General features: G+C 52.5%; 1 protein-coding gene across 2 annotated transcripts in view; it reads right to left on the minus strand.

Annotated features, from left to right (window-relative positions):
* COQ8A (coenzyme Q8A) overlaps positions 1 to 17312 on the minus strand; it is a 39068-nt gene that overhangs the window by 5422 nt on the left and 16334 nt on the right. For both annotated transcript variants that reach the window (XM_072948639.1, XM_006198822.4), the window contains exons 2-5: positions 14813 to 14998; positions 11157 to 11564; positions 10830 to 10896; positions 2387 to 2461 (exon numbers count right to left, since the gene is read on the minus strand). In XM_072948639.1, coding sequence (XP_072804740.1) covers positions 2387 to 2461; positions 10830 to 10896; positions 11157 to 11564; positions 14813 to 14989 — 727 coding nt within the window. In that variant the 5' untranslated portion in view covers positions 14990 to 14998. The remainder of the gene's footprint in view (positions 1 to 2386; positions 2462 to 10829; positions 10897 to 11156; positions 11565 to 14812; positions 14999 to 17312) is intronic.

The following is a 17312-nucleotide window of genomic DNA, read 5'->3' on the forward strand; positions in this document are numbered from 1 at the left end:
ACCAGCACACACACACACACACAGAGGCATAAGCACAGGGCCTCTCCCTCCATGCCAGTCCCTGCCAAGTCACTGTCCCTCATCCCCCAGTATACTGGATAAAGGTCACCGGCACCCTCGGAGTCCCTGCACATTCACCTGGGGCCAGCTGGCTGTGGTGAGAGCACAGTCCTCAAAGGAGGGGAGCTCAGGGTCAAGGACGACACCTGCCTAGCCAGTGCCTGCCTCTCCCCTCTGCAGCCAGCTGTCCCTGGACAAATGTGCAGGGACCTCAGGGATGCAGAAGACCTTTGTCCAGCACACTTGGGGGTGAGAGGGTACAGGGTGGTGACTGAGGGTGATGAGGGGGGTGACTGTCACATTCGATGCCTTTCCTGCTCTCTGTCCTGTGAGCCTAGTTAAATCAGAAGCCCCCCGAGGGCTACCCCCATGGCACCTTGCACTTTCCTCAGCCTGCATCACCATGGGCCTGGCCCAGCACTCAGAGCGGGTGTGAGCCAGGTCCCCAAGGAGGCAACACGGGAGGTGGCCTCTGAGCAGGGCGGCGGCCAGCCTGGCCTCTGATAGAGCACGGTGAGGGGGTACAGGGGGATGAGAGACTGAAGGCTCACATCGGAGGGCAGCTCTTTTGGGCCTACACAGGGATGAGGCTCACACCCAGGGTCCCAGGTAGCAGGATGGGGTCCCAGGAAGGGGAAAGATTTTAGCTCCATAGGAAGAGGCCCAGCTGCAGGGGGTCTGGGACACTGTGGCCCACGGGCAGGGTCACTCCAGGACAGCTGGGCTGAAAAGGGTTTTGGCTCACCCCCTCGCCTTGGGCAGCAGCAGAGGGCCACTGCGGGACGCACAGCCCTCTGTCCATGTAGGTCGGGGATCTGGCCCGTGTCCCTAAGGAGAGGTGGGGGTAGCTGGGAGAGAACGCCACTGCCCCAGGCTGGAGGAGGGAGAGTGTACCCGCTGGCCAGGCCAGGCTGGTCAGCATACTCCAGGCCTGGGGGTTTCAGAGCCGGCTCAGGGATCTAAAGCACAAACCCCCCCACCCTGAGCCTCTCAGACGAGCGGCACTGAGGCCCTTGACCCTCCAGCCGGGGCCACACTTTGCTGACAAAGGACACCAGCTGTAACCCTGGAGCCAGTGTAGCCTCTTCCTTGCTTGGACAAGGCGGGATGAGGAGCAGCCAGCTTTGCGGGGGATGACAGGAGGGGCTGTGCCCAGGGAAGGCTTCTCACGCCAGAGGGAGCCAGGCTCCGCTCCCAGGGTGTCTCAGCACCAACACCAAAAATACCCTCCTAATCCTCTCTGTCCTCCAGCCCCTTCCAAGGACACACACACCTGTGTCCCCCACAATCAGGGGCATATGGGATGGACTAGTGTCCTCTCTCCAAGAGGCCCCTCTTCCCCTCAAGAGGGCCCCCCAGGTGAAGTGGGGCCATCCAGGTGGCTGGCAGGGCCCACTCAGGGCCATAGGGGAGTCGGGCCTGGCCTCAGGGACCACAGTGTAGTAGGACTGGGGGTCCCCAGGGAAAGGGGGGAAGAGGTGTCAGATACTGGAATGTGCTGATGTCCCCTGAATGGGCCAGGGGCAGGAAGCACGCAGCCCAGAACTTCAAGTACATTTTGAGAAGTTCACCAGATGGCTCTGCCAGGGCTGCTCTCAACAGTCCCTAGGACCCCGCTAAAGGGAAAGCCCCCACCTACTCAGCCCCCTCCACTACACTTGGACAGGCCTGGAGGAGGGGCCCCAGTAGGAGGGGGTGGGGCTTCCAGGTGCCCCCGGACCCACCATCATAGCATTATAAATACCCCAGATTTCAGAGCAGCCACTCTGCAGAATGTTCTCCATGGAGTGCCACCCACAGCTGTCCACCCAGACTAGGAGGCTCTGAGGGTTGTGACTGACCCCAGGCTGTCCCTGGAAGGCAAGGGACAGGGCAATCATGATCTTCGCCTCAGAGATGAAGGGTCTGACGCTACAGGGGTGATGGCCTCTCCAGGTCACCGAGGACGGAGGGCTCACACATCCCGCATCCACAGCCAACCGGGGAGCCCTGGGCACCTGACCTGGCCAGACCAGTGGGGCCCCAATGGCTCCAGGGAACAGGGGCAGAGGCCAGGATAAACCCGAGGCTCAATCAGAAGAGGGCAGGGATGCCGGCCCCTGGCAGAACCAGGAGGTCTGGTGGGCCAATGTAGGCCAGGGCGGGAGCAGAGCGGACTTCAGGCCTCAGGCTACTGCAGGGGTGCCATTTACACAGAACACAGGTGAAAGGTGCTCCTGGAAACAGAACACGAGGCCAACACTCTGGGAACACAGGAGGGAGCTGGGAGCTGACAGGTCCACCTCCCAGGGCCTACCCCACCCTCCCGGTCAAGGGCCCAGCTCACCTGAGGGGTCCTCGGGGCGAAGGCTCTTCTTGGCGACCTCAGCCAATGCCCCAAAGCCCAGGCCTACGGCCAGACCTGCAAAGAGGAGGTTGAGGGCACTGGGCAGCATTTGCTCAGGGGCTGCCCACTGCCCCTCCACCCACGAGGCCTGGAGCAGTCCCACACAGACACCTGCCTCGGCTCCCCAGTGACCCTCACTGACACTCCAGACATTTTGAAAAGGGAGGGAAAAAGGTAGGAGACACACATCAGTCATTTTCAGAGAAGATCTGGCTTAAAGGAGGTGCTGTCAATGGAAAAGTGCCCCCCATCACCTCTGCTCACCTACAGGCCGATGGGACACACAAATACACACAACTGGGCGGCAGGGGACACAGCACATAAGCACCAGGACTGGCCTGCGGGCCAAGGACATCCTGACAATGCAGGGCACCCCTGGGTGCAGCCCCCAATTCACAGTCTGCATGAAGAGCCTTCAATACCCTAGAATTCTCTAATCCAGTTCACCGCAGCCGCAGGGAAAGGCATTGCTACTGTAACACACAGCAGTGGTCGGTGGGAGTGGGAACATTTTGCACAAGCCATGGGGGCTCACAGGAGCTCGGGCTGCAGCCCTCCCTCAGTGAGGAAGGCCCCACAGGCCCTGACAGTGGTCTAAGAACCATGGGGTACCAGGCCCTCCCCAGTCCCTTCAGGAATCTTTGAAATCAAGGATTATTAACACCTCATTTGTCCAGAGGTTGGAACTACATGATCCCAACTGTCCTGGGGAGGCCCAAGGAGCCCAGCAGGTGCCACTAAGTCCACACAGAAAGCCCAGGAACCTGGCTCAGGGCCCGTTTCCTCTACTTTAAACACAGTTCCAGCTGGCTTGCGGCTGGGGGTGAGGACATTAGCAGAGAGAGTGAAGATCACATGGGTGAGCAGCAGATCACAGCACAGGGGACAGCAAAGACCCAGGGAAGATCCCCTGAGACCAGCGGGCCCTGACAAGCACAGCCCTGGGGGGGTGGGGGAGCTGGGGGAGCAGCTGCTCCCACCCCCAGAGCAGGCGGGCTCACATCAGGCAAGAAAATCTGAATGGGCTTCTACATTTTCCAAAATTCCTGTAACGATTATATATTATTTTTATGAAAAATATTACTGAATTTATTGAAAAAGTTACTTAATAAAAAATAAATTTTAAAAATTAAAAAAAAACCGACAATTTTTTAAAACAGTTTTTCAGTACATTTTACCACCAGTAGGCAACTGTGCAGCCTCCGCTCGGCCAGCTCTAAGGGTAGCTCCTGCCTCATTTTCATCATTGTGAGGATTAAACAGTTAAGCAGAGTGAAGGGCTCCCAGCAGGGCTGAGCACAAGGCAACACTATTCAAGTGTCTGCTCTTACTGTCCTTACTTCTATTCAGATGGCTAGACCAGAGCTGACCAAGAAATACATCAGCCACATGTATGACCTTAAATTTTGTAGTAGTCACATTAAAAAAAGGCAAAAAGAAGCATGTGAAATGATCATATATTTTATTAAACCTAATATATCCAAAGTATTATCATTTCAATAAGCACTCAATATAAAAACTGTTAGAGATGTTACTTTTTTTTTGCTCTAAGTCTTCAAAATCCAATGTGTATTTTACCCTCGGAGCATGTCTCGGCTTGGATCAGAACACTTCAAGTGCTCAACACCCTATGTTGCTCGAGGGTCAGCATAGGGGCAGCGTAAGTAAGCCAAGCTCTGGCGACCACATTTCCACAGTCACCTGGGAACACCCCTCAAGGACATCTTGGTATGTTGACATGGAGGTGCCAGGGCCAGTTTACCTCCGAAAGCCCCTGCCCAGCTCCGGAGGACACTGGGCATAGAGCCAGCAGCCTCCTCGTCTCTGATCAAACATTAACTTCCCACCGCCCGCCCACCTCTACCCCAACCAGCACACTATCTGACTTAGCAAGATAATAAAAGGAACATTAACCTTCAAGCTGCAGTAACCTTCACCAATGTCTCTCTGCCTGTAGATCTTTCTCTGCCTAGATCAAGTCCAAAGACAAGCCGACAGAAGAGGCAGGTGTGTCAAAGGTCACCCAGCCTGGTCACTGCGAGCAGGCGCCAAGCCCATCCTTCTGCAGGGCCCCCCAGTTCTTCCTGCTAACCCCCCTGAGATGCTCTGTCAAATTCTTCTCTGGCCACTTCTAGGCTGCCAGGCAGAGCCAAAACTTTCCAAAGCCAAACACCTGTCACTAAACCCTGATCACTGAGAGAACATTCTGCACAGGAGGCTGAAGACTCCTTCTGTGGCTCTGTGAGCTTCCCCAGAACCAGCCCAAGGCCAGGCCCCAGGAGCTGCCAACTGACAGGCTCCCCACGGGTGGTGAGAGCGGCCAGCCAGCCCTCCAGCCCTGACCTTGACCTCAGGAGCTCCTGCTCTAGTGAACCAAGAATAGACTGGCCCCTCTGCCATCCCCACCCAGCTGAACCTGGAGAGAGAAGGGCAGGGCCCAGCCAGGCAGGTTCTTCCTTCTCCCAGATTCAGAGGCACCTGGAGGCAGCTCCTGGAAGATCCTCACCTCTGCCTTGAATTCCCCACGTGGGCGAGGATACCCCGGAGCCCAGGCTCGCTCACTCTCCATGTGTCACCCAGGACCTCTCGCTGTCCCCAGACCCCGCAGCTCTCAGGCCAGCGCCTCTCCAAGTTCTGACCCACAGTCGGCCCGGCCCAGCCTACACGGCTACGGTCCCGGAGGAGGCCAGCCGCAGGGCCTGTTCAGCGGCCCCACGGCCACTGGCAGTTGCCTGGCTGCTACCCTAGCCTGTAAGCTCTTCCAAGAAAGTTTCTGACATTTCTCTCATAATCAGAGGTTTTGTAGGCAAGAAATGCAGGGGGAGTGAGGAGCAGCAGGGAGCAGGGTTCTCCCTGGGGGGCAGGAGTGCACTGGGTGGCTTCCAGGGCTATGGCCGGTTCCATGTGATCAGGGAACCCAAGCCCCCGGCCCAGCCCCTTCCTTCCCAAAGTCTCTTTGCAGGTCCTCAGAGCCAAATGGGTCCCCCCGAGCAGCCACTGGGCTTCTGCCCAGACAGGCACAGAGGTTAAGAAAAAATAAAAATTAAACACCTTCCAACAAACAGGGGCTGTGTTAGGGTCTCCCTGTTCCCTCTGGCCCAGTTCTGGGCCCGGAGACCCAGCTCCCGAGCACCTAGGGAGCCATTTCTAGGTTCCCCATCCCTTCCTGTTTCCCTTCCTCTGATGCTGTGGGCTGCAGCCCGCTCCCCAGGCCCCCTCTCCTCCCCAGGGCCTGGAGCTGGGGTGGCATGGAGGATGGCAACAGTGGCTCAGCTTCCTCATCTGTAACTGGAGACAATAACAGCCCTCATCTCCCTCACAGAGCTTCTGAGAGGGCAAAAGAGATATAAAAGCTGCTTTTAAAGTATGCTTCTGGAAGAACAGAAACCATGTTCCCTTGCCCCTGCCAAGGGTGCAGAACTTCTCTTGGACCTACAGGGTATCTGTCTTGCTGCCTCAGAGAGCATCAGAGGAGTGCTGGCTGCTTAGAAGAACAGCACATGTGCAGTGTGTGCCTGCAGAAAATCAGGCAACAAAGCTGATGCCACCATGTTCCACCTTAGCAAAGGGACGAGACAGTAAAGTCAGCCTTGTATGCAGCCCCTGTCAACCCCCAGACCTATAAGACTGAAGCACAAATGAAAAATACAGAAGAGTAGAGGAGACACACAGGACAGAAGAGAAAGATCTAACATATATATAACTGGTTCCCAGAAGGAGAGGAGAGAAAGAACAGGGCAAAAACAATACTTGAATAAACAACCAGAATGTTCCATAACTGATGAAAGACATCAAGCCACAAATTCAAGAAGCTCTGCAATCCCAAGCAGGATAGAAACAAAGTAAATCACACCCAAGCATGTCACAGTCACACTGCTAAAAACCAAAAGCAAAAAGAAAAATTTTAAAGCAGAGAAGAAAAACACACATTACTTTCAAAGAAGCAGCAATAAAACTAATAGCTACATTTTCAAAAGAAACAATGGAAGTAAGAAGACAACAGAATAATATTGCTAAAGTGTTCAAAGGAGTTAATTTGGAACATGGAATATTATACCCAGCCAAAATACATTCTAAAACAAAAGTGTAGTAGAGACATTTACACACAAATAAAAACAGAGAATTAATAATCAACAGACTGCACTATAAAAAAGAGAAAGGTAGTTCTTTAGAGAAAAGGAAAATTATCCCAAAGGTAATTATGAAAAGGAACAGAGAAAGAAATACAAAAAGGGTAAATACGTCGGTAAATCTAAATTCATATGGGCTGTACAAAAAAATTGTATCTTGTGTGGTTTCATGTATCTTAATAATTTAGTATATAATATAAAACATGTGGAAACAAAATGCATATCCCACATCAACACACACAGACACACACACACAGGGATTTAAAGCATCTAACGTGCTAGCATTATTGGGGAAGTAGTAAAAATAATCACTTCTATTACATTGTAATAAGTCAAGGATGTATGCTGTAATTTCAAGAGAAACCACTAAAAAAAAATAGTCGAATAATAACACAGAAACTAATAAAGAGAAAACACATATAATAAAACGTCTTTGATTAATTCAAAAGAAGGCAAGACGTGGCGAGAGGGGAGGGGGGATGGGGAAGGCAGGGATGGGGATTGAGAGGTACAAACTACTATGTATAAAATAAATAAGCTACAAGGATATACAGTACAACATAGGGAATATAGCCAACACTTTATAATAGCTACAAATGGAATATAAACTTAAAAATTGTGAATCACTATGTTGTACACCTAAAACTTACATAATATTGTACATCAACTATACCTCAATAAAAAATAAAATTATTTTAAAAAAGAAGGGAACATTAACAGACAAGTCAAACAGTAAACAAAGACTAAGACAGTAAATATAAACCCCAATACATCCGCAACTCCACTAAATGTAAATGGACTAAATATTCACATAAAAAGACTATGATTATTGGTCTGCAGCTAAATTACAGGGGGGAAAACCCTATATATGTTGCTTACAAAACACATACATTAAATACAAGAACACAAAAAGGTTGCAAGTAAAAGAAAGGAAAAAGAGATACCATGCAAACATTAACCCCTAAAAAGCTGAAACACAGCTATATTATTATCAGACAATGTAGACTTTCAAAGAGCTAAAGAGAAGTATGGCATAATAATAAAGGAGTCAATCCCCAGGATGATATAAGAATTCTAAATCTGTAAACAACCAATAAAATAGCTTCAAAACATTAAAGCATAAGTTGACAGAACTAAGAGGTAGGTAAGTGATCATGGGATCATAGCATATGACTTTAAAAAGTCTCTCTTGATAGCTTGTAGAATAAAGATACCCCCAAAAAACATTAAAAGATCTGATCAATATAAGTAACAAACTAGACTAGGTAGATCGGACAGATAAACCGCACCCAACAATGCCAGAATTCTTTTCAGATACACAAGGAACATTTACCAAAATATTCCCATTGGAGTCAATGGCAAGACCTCTATTTCACAGAAACAAAAATCAAGGCAGGACCCAATGTCATAGGAAGCAGGATTGGAATTATAACCCAAATATTATGATGACCTAAATCCCAGTTCTGATACCAAATCCAATCTCTGACCCTATCTTTCATTTCATTCCTCAACAAAATCTAATATCCACAGATCACCATGCCAATAGCATCACAGCCATAATACTCCACAGCCGAATTGGACCTAGGATTCCTGCCTCATCTCAGCATCAAAATGAACTACCCAAACTGGAAAGCCCCTGCCTTCTACCTCCATGTGGCTGAACACCCACTGCTGCTTCCCAAACAGAACCTTACCTCCCTGATATCTAGAGCAATCCCTTACCTTCATACCCTCCTGGTAAAAATTTCCTATAGTCTGTTTGTCTACACTTTAAAACATTTCACCCTCATGAGAAGAGGCTAGAAGTATTTTCTAGGAAAAGAAAGTAGAGCAGTGTTACTTCAAATTGTCTAGACAATGACTCACCAGTAAGCCTTATATTTCACAATGCAATGAAGAACATATATAAATAGTATGTTTATATCTCTGAAACAAAAATACTTTTGCAATGTGTGCAGTCCTTTCTAATCTGATCCTTTTCTACTCAATTCCATTCTACTTAACTTATTTTTTAAATGCTGGTCCTGACCCACTAAACTGATTTCACATGCACTAGAGGGACATAACCCACAGGGTGAAATCCTCTGGTGGGGCAGAAGGCCCAGAATTCACCTCTGAGGCCAGAACAGCACATTCTTTCCAGACCTGGCTCCTCTTTGCTTCCATCCTGCCACCTCCAATCCTGAAATATTAACTGCCAACTGCTTGGGCAACATTGTGGGCAGCTCTGCATCACAGCTGTGAGCAGATCTCCAACACACACACACACACACACCGAAGAATGAGTCCCGACGTCAGGCGGCTGTCAGCAAGGGCTCAAGAGGCTCCTGATGGTGAAAAGCCCTTACAAAGACCAAGGCTTCTTCCTACCCCAACCCCGCTCCCTCTGGCTGCCCATATCCCCCACCGCTGAGGGGAGCCCTACACCCTGGTTTTAATGAGGCTGCCTTTAATGAACCTACACACTTTCCTATGTAACTGCTTCTATTTGGGTCTGCTTTCCTTAACCCACCACTCAAAAGGGCCTGACTTTTGCCTGCTTCACTAGGACTTCCATCAAATTTTAACTGGCCATCATGACCTTCATCCGGACACTTTTCCCAAACAGGTCCTCCACTACCCTGCAAAGACTCCCAACAGAGGACTATACTCATTCTAAAATACATCAGTCAAACTAAGCCTTCCGGAGACAGGGCTTCATGGTGAGGCCTAGTGTGGAGTGGGGGGAGGAGGGTTACAGGATACAGAGAAAAACCACAGAGTAAGATGAGGATAGTTCCTGCCCTCAAACTCACGGGGGAGAGAACAGAACCTCTATCCAATACTTTAGTAATAAATGTTACCCAACTAATAGCCACTGAGCAAAGCAGGGAATGCACCAAGTCTCCAGGGAGTCGAAGGACCACCCGGGGCCACCAGAGCACTGCCTCTCAAACCCATTCCGGTAGTGTCACCCAGGAAGTTGTGATGTTCTGTGAGGAGCTGTTTGTTAAGCTAACCCATTAAAGTGGAATGAAGCAATAATTTTGCACTAAAACTCAGATGACACTTTATAATGCTAGATTCTTGAAAAGCTAAGTAGCAACAGATGCCAAATTTTAGGATTATGGAAAAAAACCTCAGGGTTGAGAAAATCCTATTCAATTAACTTAGTTTGCTCTGCACATTTCCTAAGACAGCCAGTCATCATTCAGTGTTAAAACCCACACATCGGGCCAGCTCCCAGAGTACCAGGTTCTCAGGGAGCACAGAGCCAGTCCTGAACAAGGAGTAAGATGGGGTTTCCAAAAGAGAAGAGGCAGCAGGGGAGAATGGTGTGCCTGATGTACAGAATATAGGCAGAGAGCCATATATATCAGCAAAGCAAAGCAAAATGCATGTAGGTAATGGCTCAGACACATGACAGCAGGCCTTCGTGATTACTTGGCACTGGCATCAACATGAACCAATCAGACCTCTGTTATATACGGCCTCGCAGGTAAGCATTGCCCAAGGCGAGTATGTCAGTCAAGTTGTCAAAGCTGTTCCTCTCATTAATTGCATTGTCTGGAACTTTAGAGAAATGTGCTCCCAGTCACTCCATCTTCAAGTGTAACCATCGCAAAGGATGACAGTTTCAACAGGAACATCTTGGTCAGTGAATATGCACCAGATACGGCTACATAAAGTCATAAAAGCAAAAAAAAGTTGACCTTCCAACTCAGACAAAGAGAACACATGTGCATTGGACACAATGGCTATCCAAACCCCCAAAGAAAAGGACAAACGCAACTGAACCATGCATTAAAATGGACTTTAAACAGCAGCAGCTCAGGGCCACAGCACCTCCCAATCGTCCCACTGATGTCAGTAGTCTCTGGGAATCCAGCAAATGGGACCCAAAATAGCCCGTGCCAGGGGCAAAAACCACTCTGTCCAGGAGCCAAACAGCCCAGCGAGGAGCTTTTACTCACCGCCCCGCCTCATCCCTGCAGACGCCTGAGTGAAAAGCTGATGCTGCAAACGCTACCCTCTAAGTGTGGCTGGAAAAGCAAAGCCACAGTTCACAGGGGAGCATCAGCCATGCACCAACCCCCAGGGTGAGCTGAGGCAGATTGGTGACTGGATCATCCATTCGTGGAAAACATTCAGGAGCCACCACCCTTCCCGGACATCAATGGGTCCCCACTCTCCCCCACCTCACACAGGCCCCACAGTGGCCCCGGCTATCCTTGCCAGGACTGGCGGGGCAGGAAGGCACCGTGGCTTCTTACCTCCAAAGTTGGCCAGCCGACCAATCCGAGTAACAGGCACCTTCCGCTCCCGAGCCCGCTCACTGAGCTAGAGAGACACAAGAAAGAAACCTCAAGGAATCAGTGAAGGGGGACAGGACCAACCTTCAGAGGTTCGTGCTGCCCCCCACATCTCCTCTTCATCCCTAAAGGCAGCAGCTCTACCTGGCATCACACTCTACCCAGAGGATGCCTCCGTGTGCCTGAAATTCCAGGCCACAGCATCCGGGGAATGTCCAGGAGGGGGCCTGACACCAGCACCACTGTGGGAACTGCCCCAGGCCCACTCTGGGGGCCTCATGCACGCACCATCTGTTTGTGGGGCTTGCCCTCGGGATGAGCTTTGGCCTGCCGGGCCTTCTCAATGTCCTCAGCTGTGAGGCCCCCCATGGGGGACTGGTCTTGGTGGAAGAACCTTCTCTGAAGGCCCATGGCAGAGAATGAGTCTCTGGGGTCTGCAAAGAGCCTCCCATTCGCCCTGCCCAGATGGGAGGCAGCCTGGCCTGGGATCCCGCCTTCCCTAAAGGGTCCACTGGCAACATAGGCAGGAGCAGGGCCGTCATTGCTGGCAGGATCCCAGTGCGGAGATGACTGATCAGGGGAGAAGGCCACAGAGAAATCCTCAGAGGTGCCCTCGGCCCTCGACCCTGCGAAGTGAAACTCTGCTTGCAAGTCGTCGAAGCTGCTGAAGGGAGGCTCTTCATGCTTCTCTTGATCCTGCAGGAAACAAAAGCCACCATGAGAGGGGCCAGAAGCCAGCCAGGAGCTCCTCCCTGTGTGTATCCCCTCTGCCAGGCCAGCACACCGGCACCATTCCACCCTCTGAAACCCCGGAGGGTCACACCACAATACCCACAAGGCATGTGGCCAATTCCAGAGCTAAGCAGCAGCCCGGGAGCCCAGATTCCAGTCCTGTTCCTGCCAGGGCTCTGCCTGTGGTCCCGGGCAAGCCAGGCACACAGGGTCCATGAGCACCTGCTGGGTGCCCAGCTGAGACAAGGCGAACCACCCCCCTCCCGGCAGCAAGTTCCTCACCTGTCTAAGGAGAGGCTTCCAGGGCTTTGGGGAGGGTGAACCAGGGAAAAGACAGGGAAAGCTTTGAGAAATAAAAGCACAACCAAAGACCAGCAGGGGCAAGAGAGCACACAGTAGGGCCTCTCCAGGCCAGCACCCTGCTGCAGGTGTGTCTTCTGCCAGTCAGACTTGAGTGTCCCTTCAGGGGCTCTCACCAGAGGGCTTATCACAACCAGGATGAGGTATGGCTGTTCTGGAAGCTAGGGGTACACAGCAGGCAAGGAGGGGACACATCGTATTTTTCCTGTAACAGTCACCAAGACCTGAGCTTCGGGCCCAGCTTCTTTCTACCTTTGAACCCCGAGTGACCTTGAGTGAGTTCCTGACCCATCTCTGCCACTTCCTCATCTGAAAATAGGGCTCCCACAGTCACAGAGGTCTGCGGGGTCACAGACAGGGCCAGGAAAACAGGGCCGAGAAGGCTATAATTAGAACAGCACCAACTCCTGGACGAAGGTCAGTGGACTGGATTTCTTGATTCCACTGAAATGGATTGGATGCATGGAGTGCTGCCCACACGTTCTGCAAAAACAGCAGTAGACCCCAAAGTTTCACTCTCAGCTTTGTAAGATACCGTGGGGTCTAAGGAGACAGGACTTGCCCTCTAGAAGGAAGGAGACAGGCTCTTACTTTCATTTCATAAGCAGGAAACTGAGGCTGAGAGAGCTGAAGTCACCTGGTAAAGGCCCACCGAGCAGCCAGTGGCAGAGCAGGGATACCAAGCCAAGGCTTGCCCCCCTGGCCGCTGAGAGGCTGCCTGACAGCACCTCCCTCAGAGCAGAAATGTATTTGGAATCAATAGGCACCTCTCAAGATGGCCTCCCTGGAATGAGGGGGTCAGAGGCAAGGTCCTGAGAGCTACGGTAGGGGCCCCTCCTGCCCCGTGACCCCCAAGCTGGCCCTGCACGACCATGACCTGCTTACGTGGCTCCCAAGGGGCCTCAGAGCCTCCATGGGACCAGACTCAGTGTCTGCTGAATGAGAAGTGAACAAACCCCTTGTGGAGCCAGAGGGAGAGAAGTTTCTGCAGTATCTGGCCTCTGCCCCCTGGAGAGAGGGGAGGGACCGGCATCTAAGTGTCTGGGGAGAGAATGGGCACACACTGGGAGGCCAGCACCCCGGCTCAGCGCCTTCTTCGTGGTGGAGGACGAGCACTCCCTCCTTCCTCTCCCAAGGACCAGAGCCAAGCCTGTCCAAGGGGAGCAGAGGGGCGAAGGGGGAGCCTGGGCAGGAGGCCCTCTTGCCTCTCAGGAAGGCCAGCCCGGGTCTAGCTGTGGCCTCACCCCTGGACGGCCCAAGTGAGGGCAACCTCCCTCCCTGGGCGCTGTACAGGCAAAGCACCCGACAGCAAGGTGATGGCTCCTCACTAGCAAACACACTGAATGAGGCGGCCAGGACACAGCCCGGCCTCAGCAGAGGAGGGGCAGCGGAGGGAGTCTTAGCCTGAGAAGAGGACACAGATTTCTGGTCCAGCCTCTCAATGAACACGGGCCTCGCATCCAACTGCTCAGTCTCAGTTTCCATCTCTGAGCAAGGAAGGTGAGCATCGGGCCTGCGCCCCTCCCAGAACAGCAGTGAGGCTCATAAGAGATCTTGCATGTGAAGGCCTCTGTGAGTTGAAGGCTTTTGTGTAGAGTGAGACAGACACAGTGTCACCACTGGACCGTCAGAAAGCAGGAGGGAAGGGGCTAGGAATCCTAAATCTGAGGCTGACAGAGGCCAGCAGGCTGTGAAGGCCCCACAGCCCGAAGGAGCCTGAGCATCCTTTGTCCAGAAGGTCAGAACAGAAATGGAAGGAGCGAGGCCGCAGGACACCCTCGAGCACAGCTACCAACATACACGTGCCCAGGCGCATGTGTGCACACATGCCCTCCCCATCCCCTCAGTGAGGATCAGGGGCTACACAGGGTGATGTCGTGGTGGATGGCGCCCTGTTGACAACCACTGCTCCAGTACCTGTTCTTGCTTAAACCCTCCCCCTTAGACAGTAAAACATTGAGGCGCTCTACACCTGGCACAAGATGGCACGAGGGATAAGAGGGAAGGGGGAGGTGAGGCTGCCGCCCTTTAAAGGAGGGGAGGCCCTCCCTGGCACAGCCTGGCACAGCTCAGTGTACACAGGGGAAGAGCCTTGGAATCCCAGGGAGGGCCCACCAACACATGACACACAGGACCCTATGACAGCTCCATGCTGAGCTGTGACCTCCAGTGACAAGTGCCTGTCCCACCCACCTACACACCAGACGACTTCATCACTTCTTTACAATCCGACCCAACAAGAAAACACTAACATAAATGAGATGAGTAGGGAGAAGGTGCTTTGTCTTATAAAGAACTTGCCTGCTTCAGTGAAGGAAGCATGGCAGGGACCTGTTCAGCTACCTCCCATGAGAACACAGGCGATCGCTACTTTTTGCTTTGTGATTTTTTTAATTTCCAAAATTTGAAAGGCCTCTCTTCAGTGCCTTCAGGACAGGCCCAGGAAGTGAACGCAGGCCAGGCAGAGGGAGCAGAGCGGGTCACCGGAGGGACCCCAGCAGGACGGGGCCTGTCTCTGCCCTAGGCTCTGTGCCCCATGACACGCAACAGCAGGTGTGTGGTGAGGGCTGGTGAATTACTGCCTGACAGCAGAAGGGCAGGGCTTTGTGTTCTTGGGCTCCTTCCCAGATCTGAGAAGCTTCCTTTAATTAAAACTCAGGTCGCAAGGTGACAGCCTCCCCGTCACACCAGGAAGGACAGCAGGTTTACACCAGCCAGTGGCTCTCTGGCTCTGGCCACAAGGAGACTGGCCCTGCTGGCTGTGTACAGGTTCACCCCCTGGCCTCACCAAGACCTCCAAGTCCAGCCCTCCTCCCACTGGCACCCCTCCCGCTGCCGCCCGGCCTCCTTACCTGCACCTGCCCCCAGACCACACCAATCTGCTCTGCGGCCGTGGACTGCAGGGCCCTGGCCGCCATGAGGAGCTCCCCGCCGAGGCCCCAGTGCTGTAGGTGGGTCTCCACGGCTGCCTGAGTCAGCTTGACCAGGCCTTTGACCACCATGATGGCATCCCCCAACATGGCAGCCATGCTTCAGGGCTGGAAAAGAGTGGGCCAAGTCAGGGCGGGGCTCCATACCTCAAAAGGGTGACACTCACAAAGACCAACTCTACCCCAAACTCTGAGCAGAAGGCCACTGGCTGTTTGGTTTTGTCTCTGACCTCCCATTCTGATCCAGGCTGATTGAGAGAAAAGAGAGAGAGGAAGGGCCCCGGGCTCAGGGTAGATTCCAGATGATTCCTCACCCGCAGGGCGAGCCTGTGGAGTCCGGGCTGTGCGTCAGGCATTTCCTCACCCGGGCCTCACGGCCACCCCAGGCACAGACAAGTAAAGTGATTTGCCCAAAATCTTTCAGCCACCAAGAGGCAGAACCAGGACTTGAATCTGGGTGTACTGATTTAGTCCAACGCTCTTCCCTCTGGACCAAAACCGTAGGTTGGGGAGGGAGCATCTGCTCCAAAGCAGGGCCCAGGGGCCCCAATCCCAACTCCTCAGGGCTGCCTGTCCCTGCCCCCAGCCCCTCATGTTCTCCCCAATGAGGCCTCTGACAGACACCCATTAACCCTCCCTACCCTCAGGCCCAACTTCTCCCCAAGCCAGTGTTTTCAAACTGCAGTCCAGATCACAGGGCAATGCACTGGGAAAATCCCAACCAGCATTAAAAACAACACCAACACGATGTAGAACAGACTGGGGAGCAGGGGGCACACTGTGGGTAGGACCAGCAGGTGAAACCTGTTTCCCTCTGTGTGCCCATGCGCTGCTCTTTCCACTGGTCACAGCCTAAAACGTGTTTCTTTATGACAGTGTCAAAGACTCTGAAAGCCAGTGTACTGTACACAGCACTGCCTCATGGGTGGGGTGTGTGCTGGCAATCTCCCAAGCATTTCTCAAGGCCTCCCAGGGGCTGTGTGCTGGGAGGGGTAAGATAAGGGCACTGAAGGAAAATCACTAAAAGGAAAGAGCAGGAGACCCCAAAGTGGGGAGGGAGCACTCTGGCCAGAGCAGTGAGGAGCTGAGATCTGCCAGGAGTCTGAGCAATAACAGGAGTAGGTATGGAAGGCACTGCAGGCAGAAGACCTGCACGAACAAACCTGTGAACAAACACGTGAGGCTGAGAACGGCCAGACAAACCCTGCATGCAGGGCTGGGCCAGCAGAACGGAAGCGATGATCACAGAGACACCTTGTAGCTTCTCATCACACTAATTAACAGAAGCACAGATGGGCAGGTCAGGTAAGAGCATTGACAAGGATCTCAACCACAACTCGAGGGACTTCCGAAGATGTTAGGCTCGCTCCCGCCTGCCCGTCTCGGGGGAGCAGCCCAGTCAGTGCAGAGATTCCTGCAGGGATCTGCTCTGCTCCTGAGCATGGGACATAGCTACTTTTACTTAAAAGGAGAGCTGTAGTGACACCAGAGAAACCCTCAGATAAGAAGGGGCCTGAAAAATTAAAATGATCCACCATAACCTGCCCTGTCTTTCATCTTCAAAGGAGAGCAGCAACCAGGCACTGGGCTGGGGTGCTTCCTACACTTCACCTACTTTTAATCTTTATAAATAACCCAACGATAAGGGTATTATTGTCCCCATTTCACAAAGGAGAAAACCAAGGTCAGAGAGGTTAAGTACCTGGCCGAGGTCATTTAGCTCCTGAACGGTGGCCCTGGGGTCTGATCTTGGCCCTCCTCTGCGCTGTGCCCAGCACAACATGATGCTTCCCCAAACGCTTGGCCCACCAACTCCCAGGCACCCCCACAGGGACAGGGCACACTCAGACACAAATGGACCGCCTGCCCACTAATCAAAGCCAAGGAGATTTTTGGAAGGTGACTATACCCTTGAAAGAGATTGGGGGGGGGCTACCCCTGCCCATCACTTGGTGCTATTTCACACCCCAGGCTCCATTCTGGACTCCTGCTCTTTAAGGCAATAAACAAGTGTGAGTTCCACAGACCAAATGTCTAGGACTGGGAAGAGATCACGTAATCAGAGATCAAACACAGCTCTCAACAGTTCCCCTGCCCCCTGGCCCTCACCCTGACACACACACATTTACTGATGAGGGAGGAGGTTTCCAAAAGAGACATCAGAGACACGCAATGGCAGAGGCCAGGGCGCCAGCCATCTGTTGAGAAGGACCCTTGCTGATGGCCCCAGGACCATCCACCTTACCCCACTGCCCCAGGGGTCCCCAAAAACAGGCCTTCCCCTTGCTCACCTCTAAATCCAATCCGGATAACCAAGGAAGGAGTTTCCCATTGGCCGCAAGCCTCAAAATTCCAAAACTTCACCTTGTCTGCTAACTAGTATCAAATCTTCCATAGAACTTCCTAAGACCTATTTAATTCA

The sequence above is a fragment of the Vicugna pacos genome, chromosome 23, assembly GCF_048564905.1.
Source record: "Vicugna pacos chromosome 23, VicPac4, whole genome shotgun sequence".
NCBI lineage: Eukaryota > Metazoa > Chordata > Mammalia > Artiodactyla > Camelidae > Vicugna > Vicugna pacos.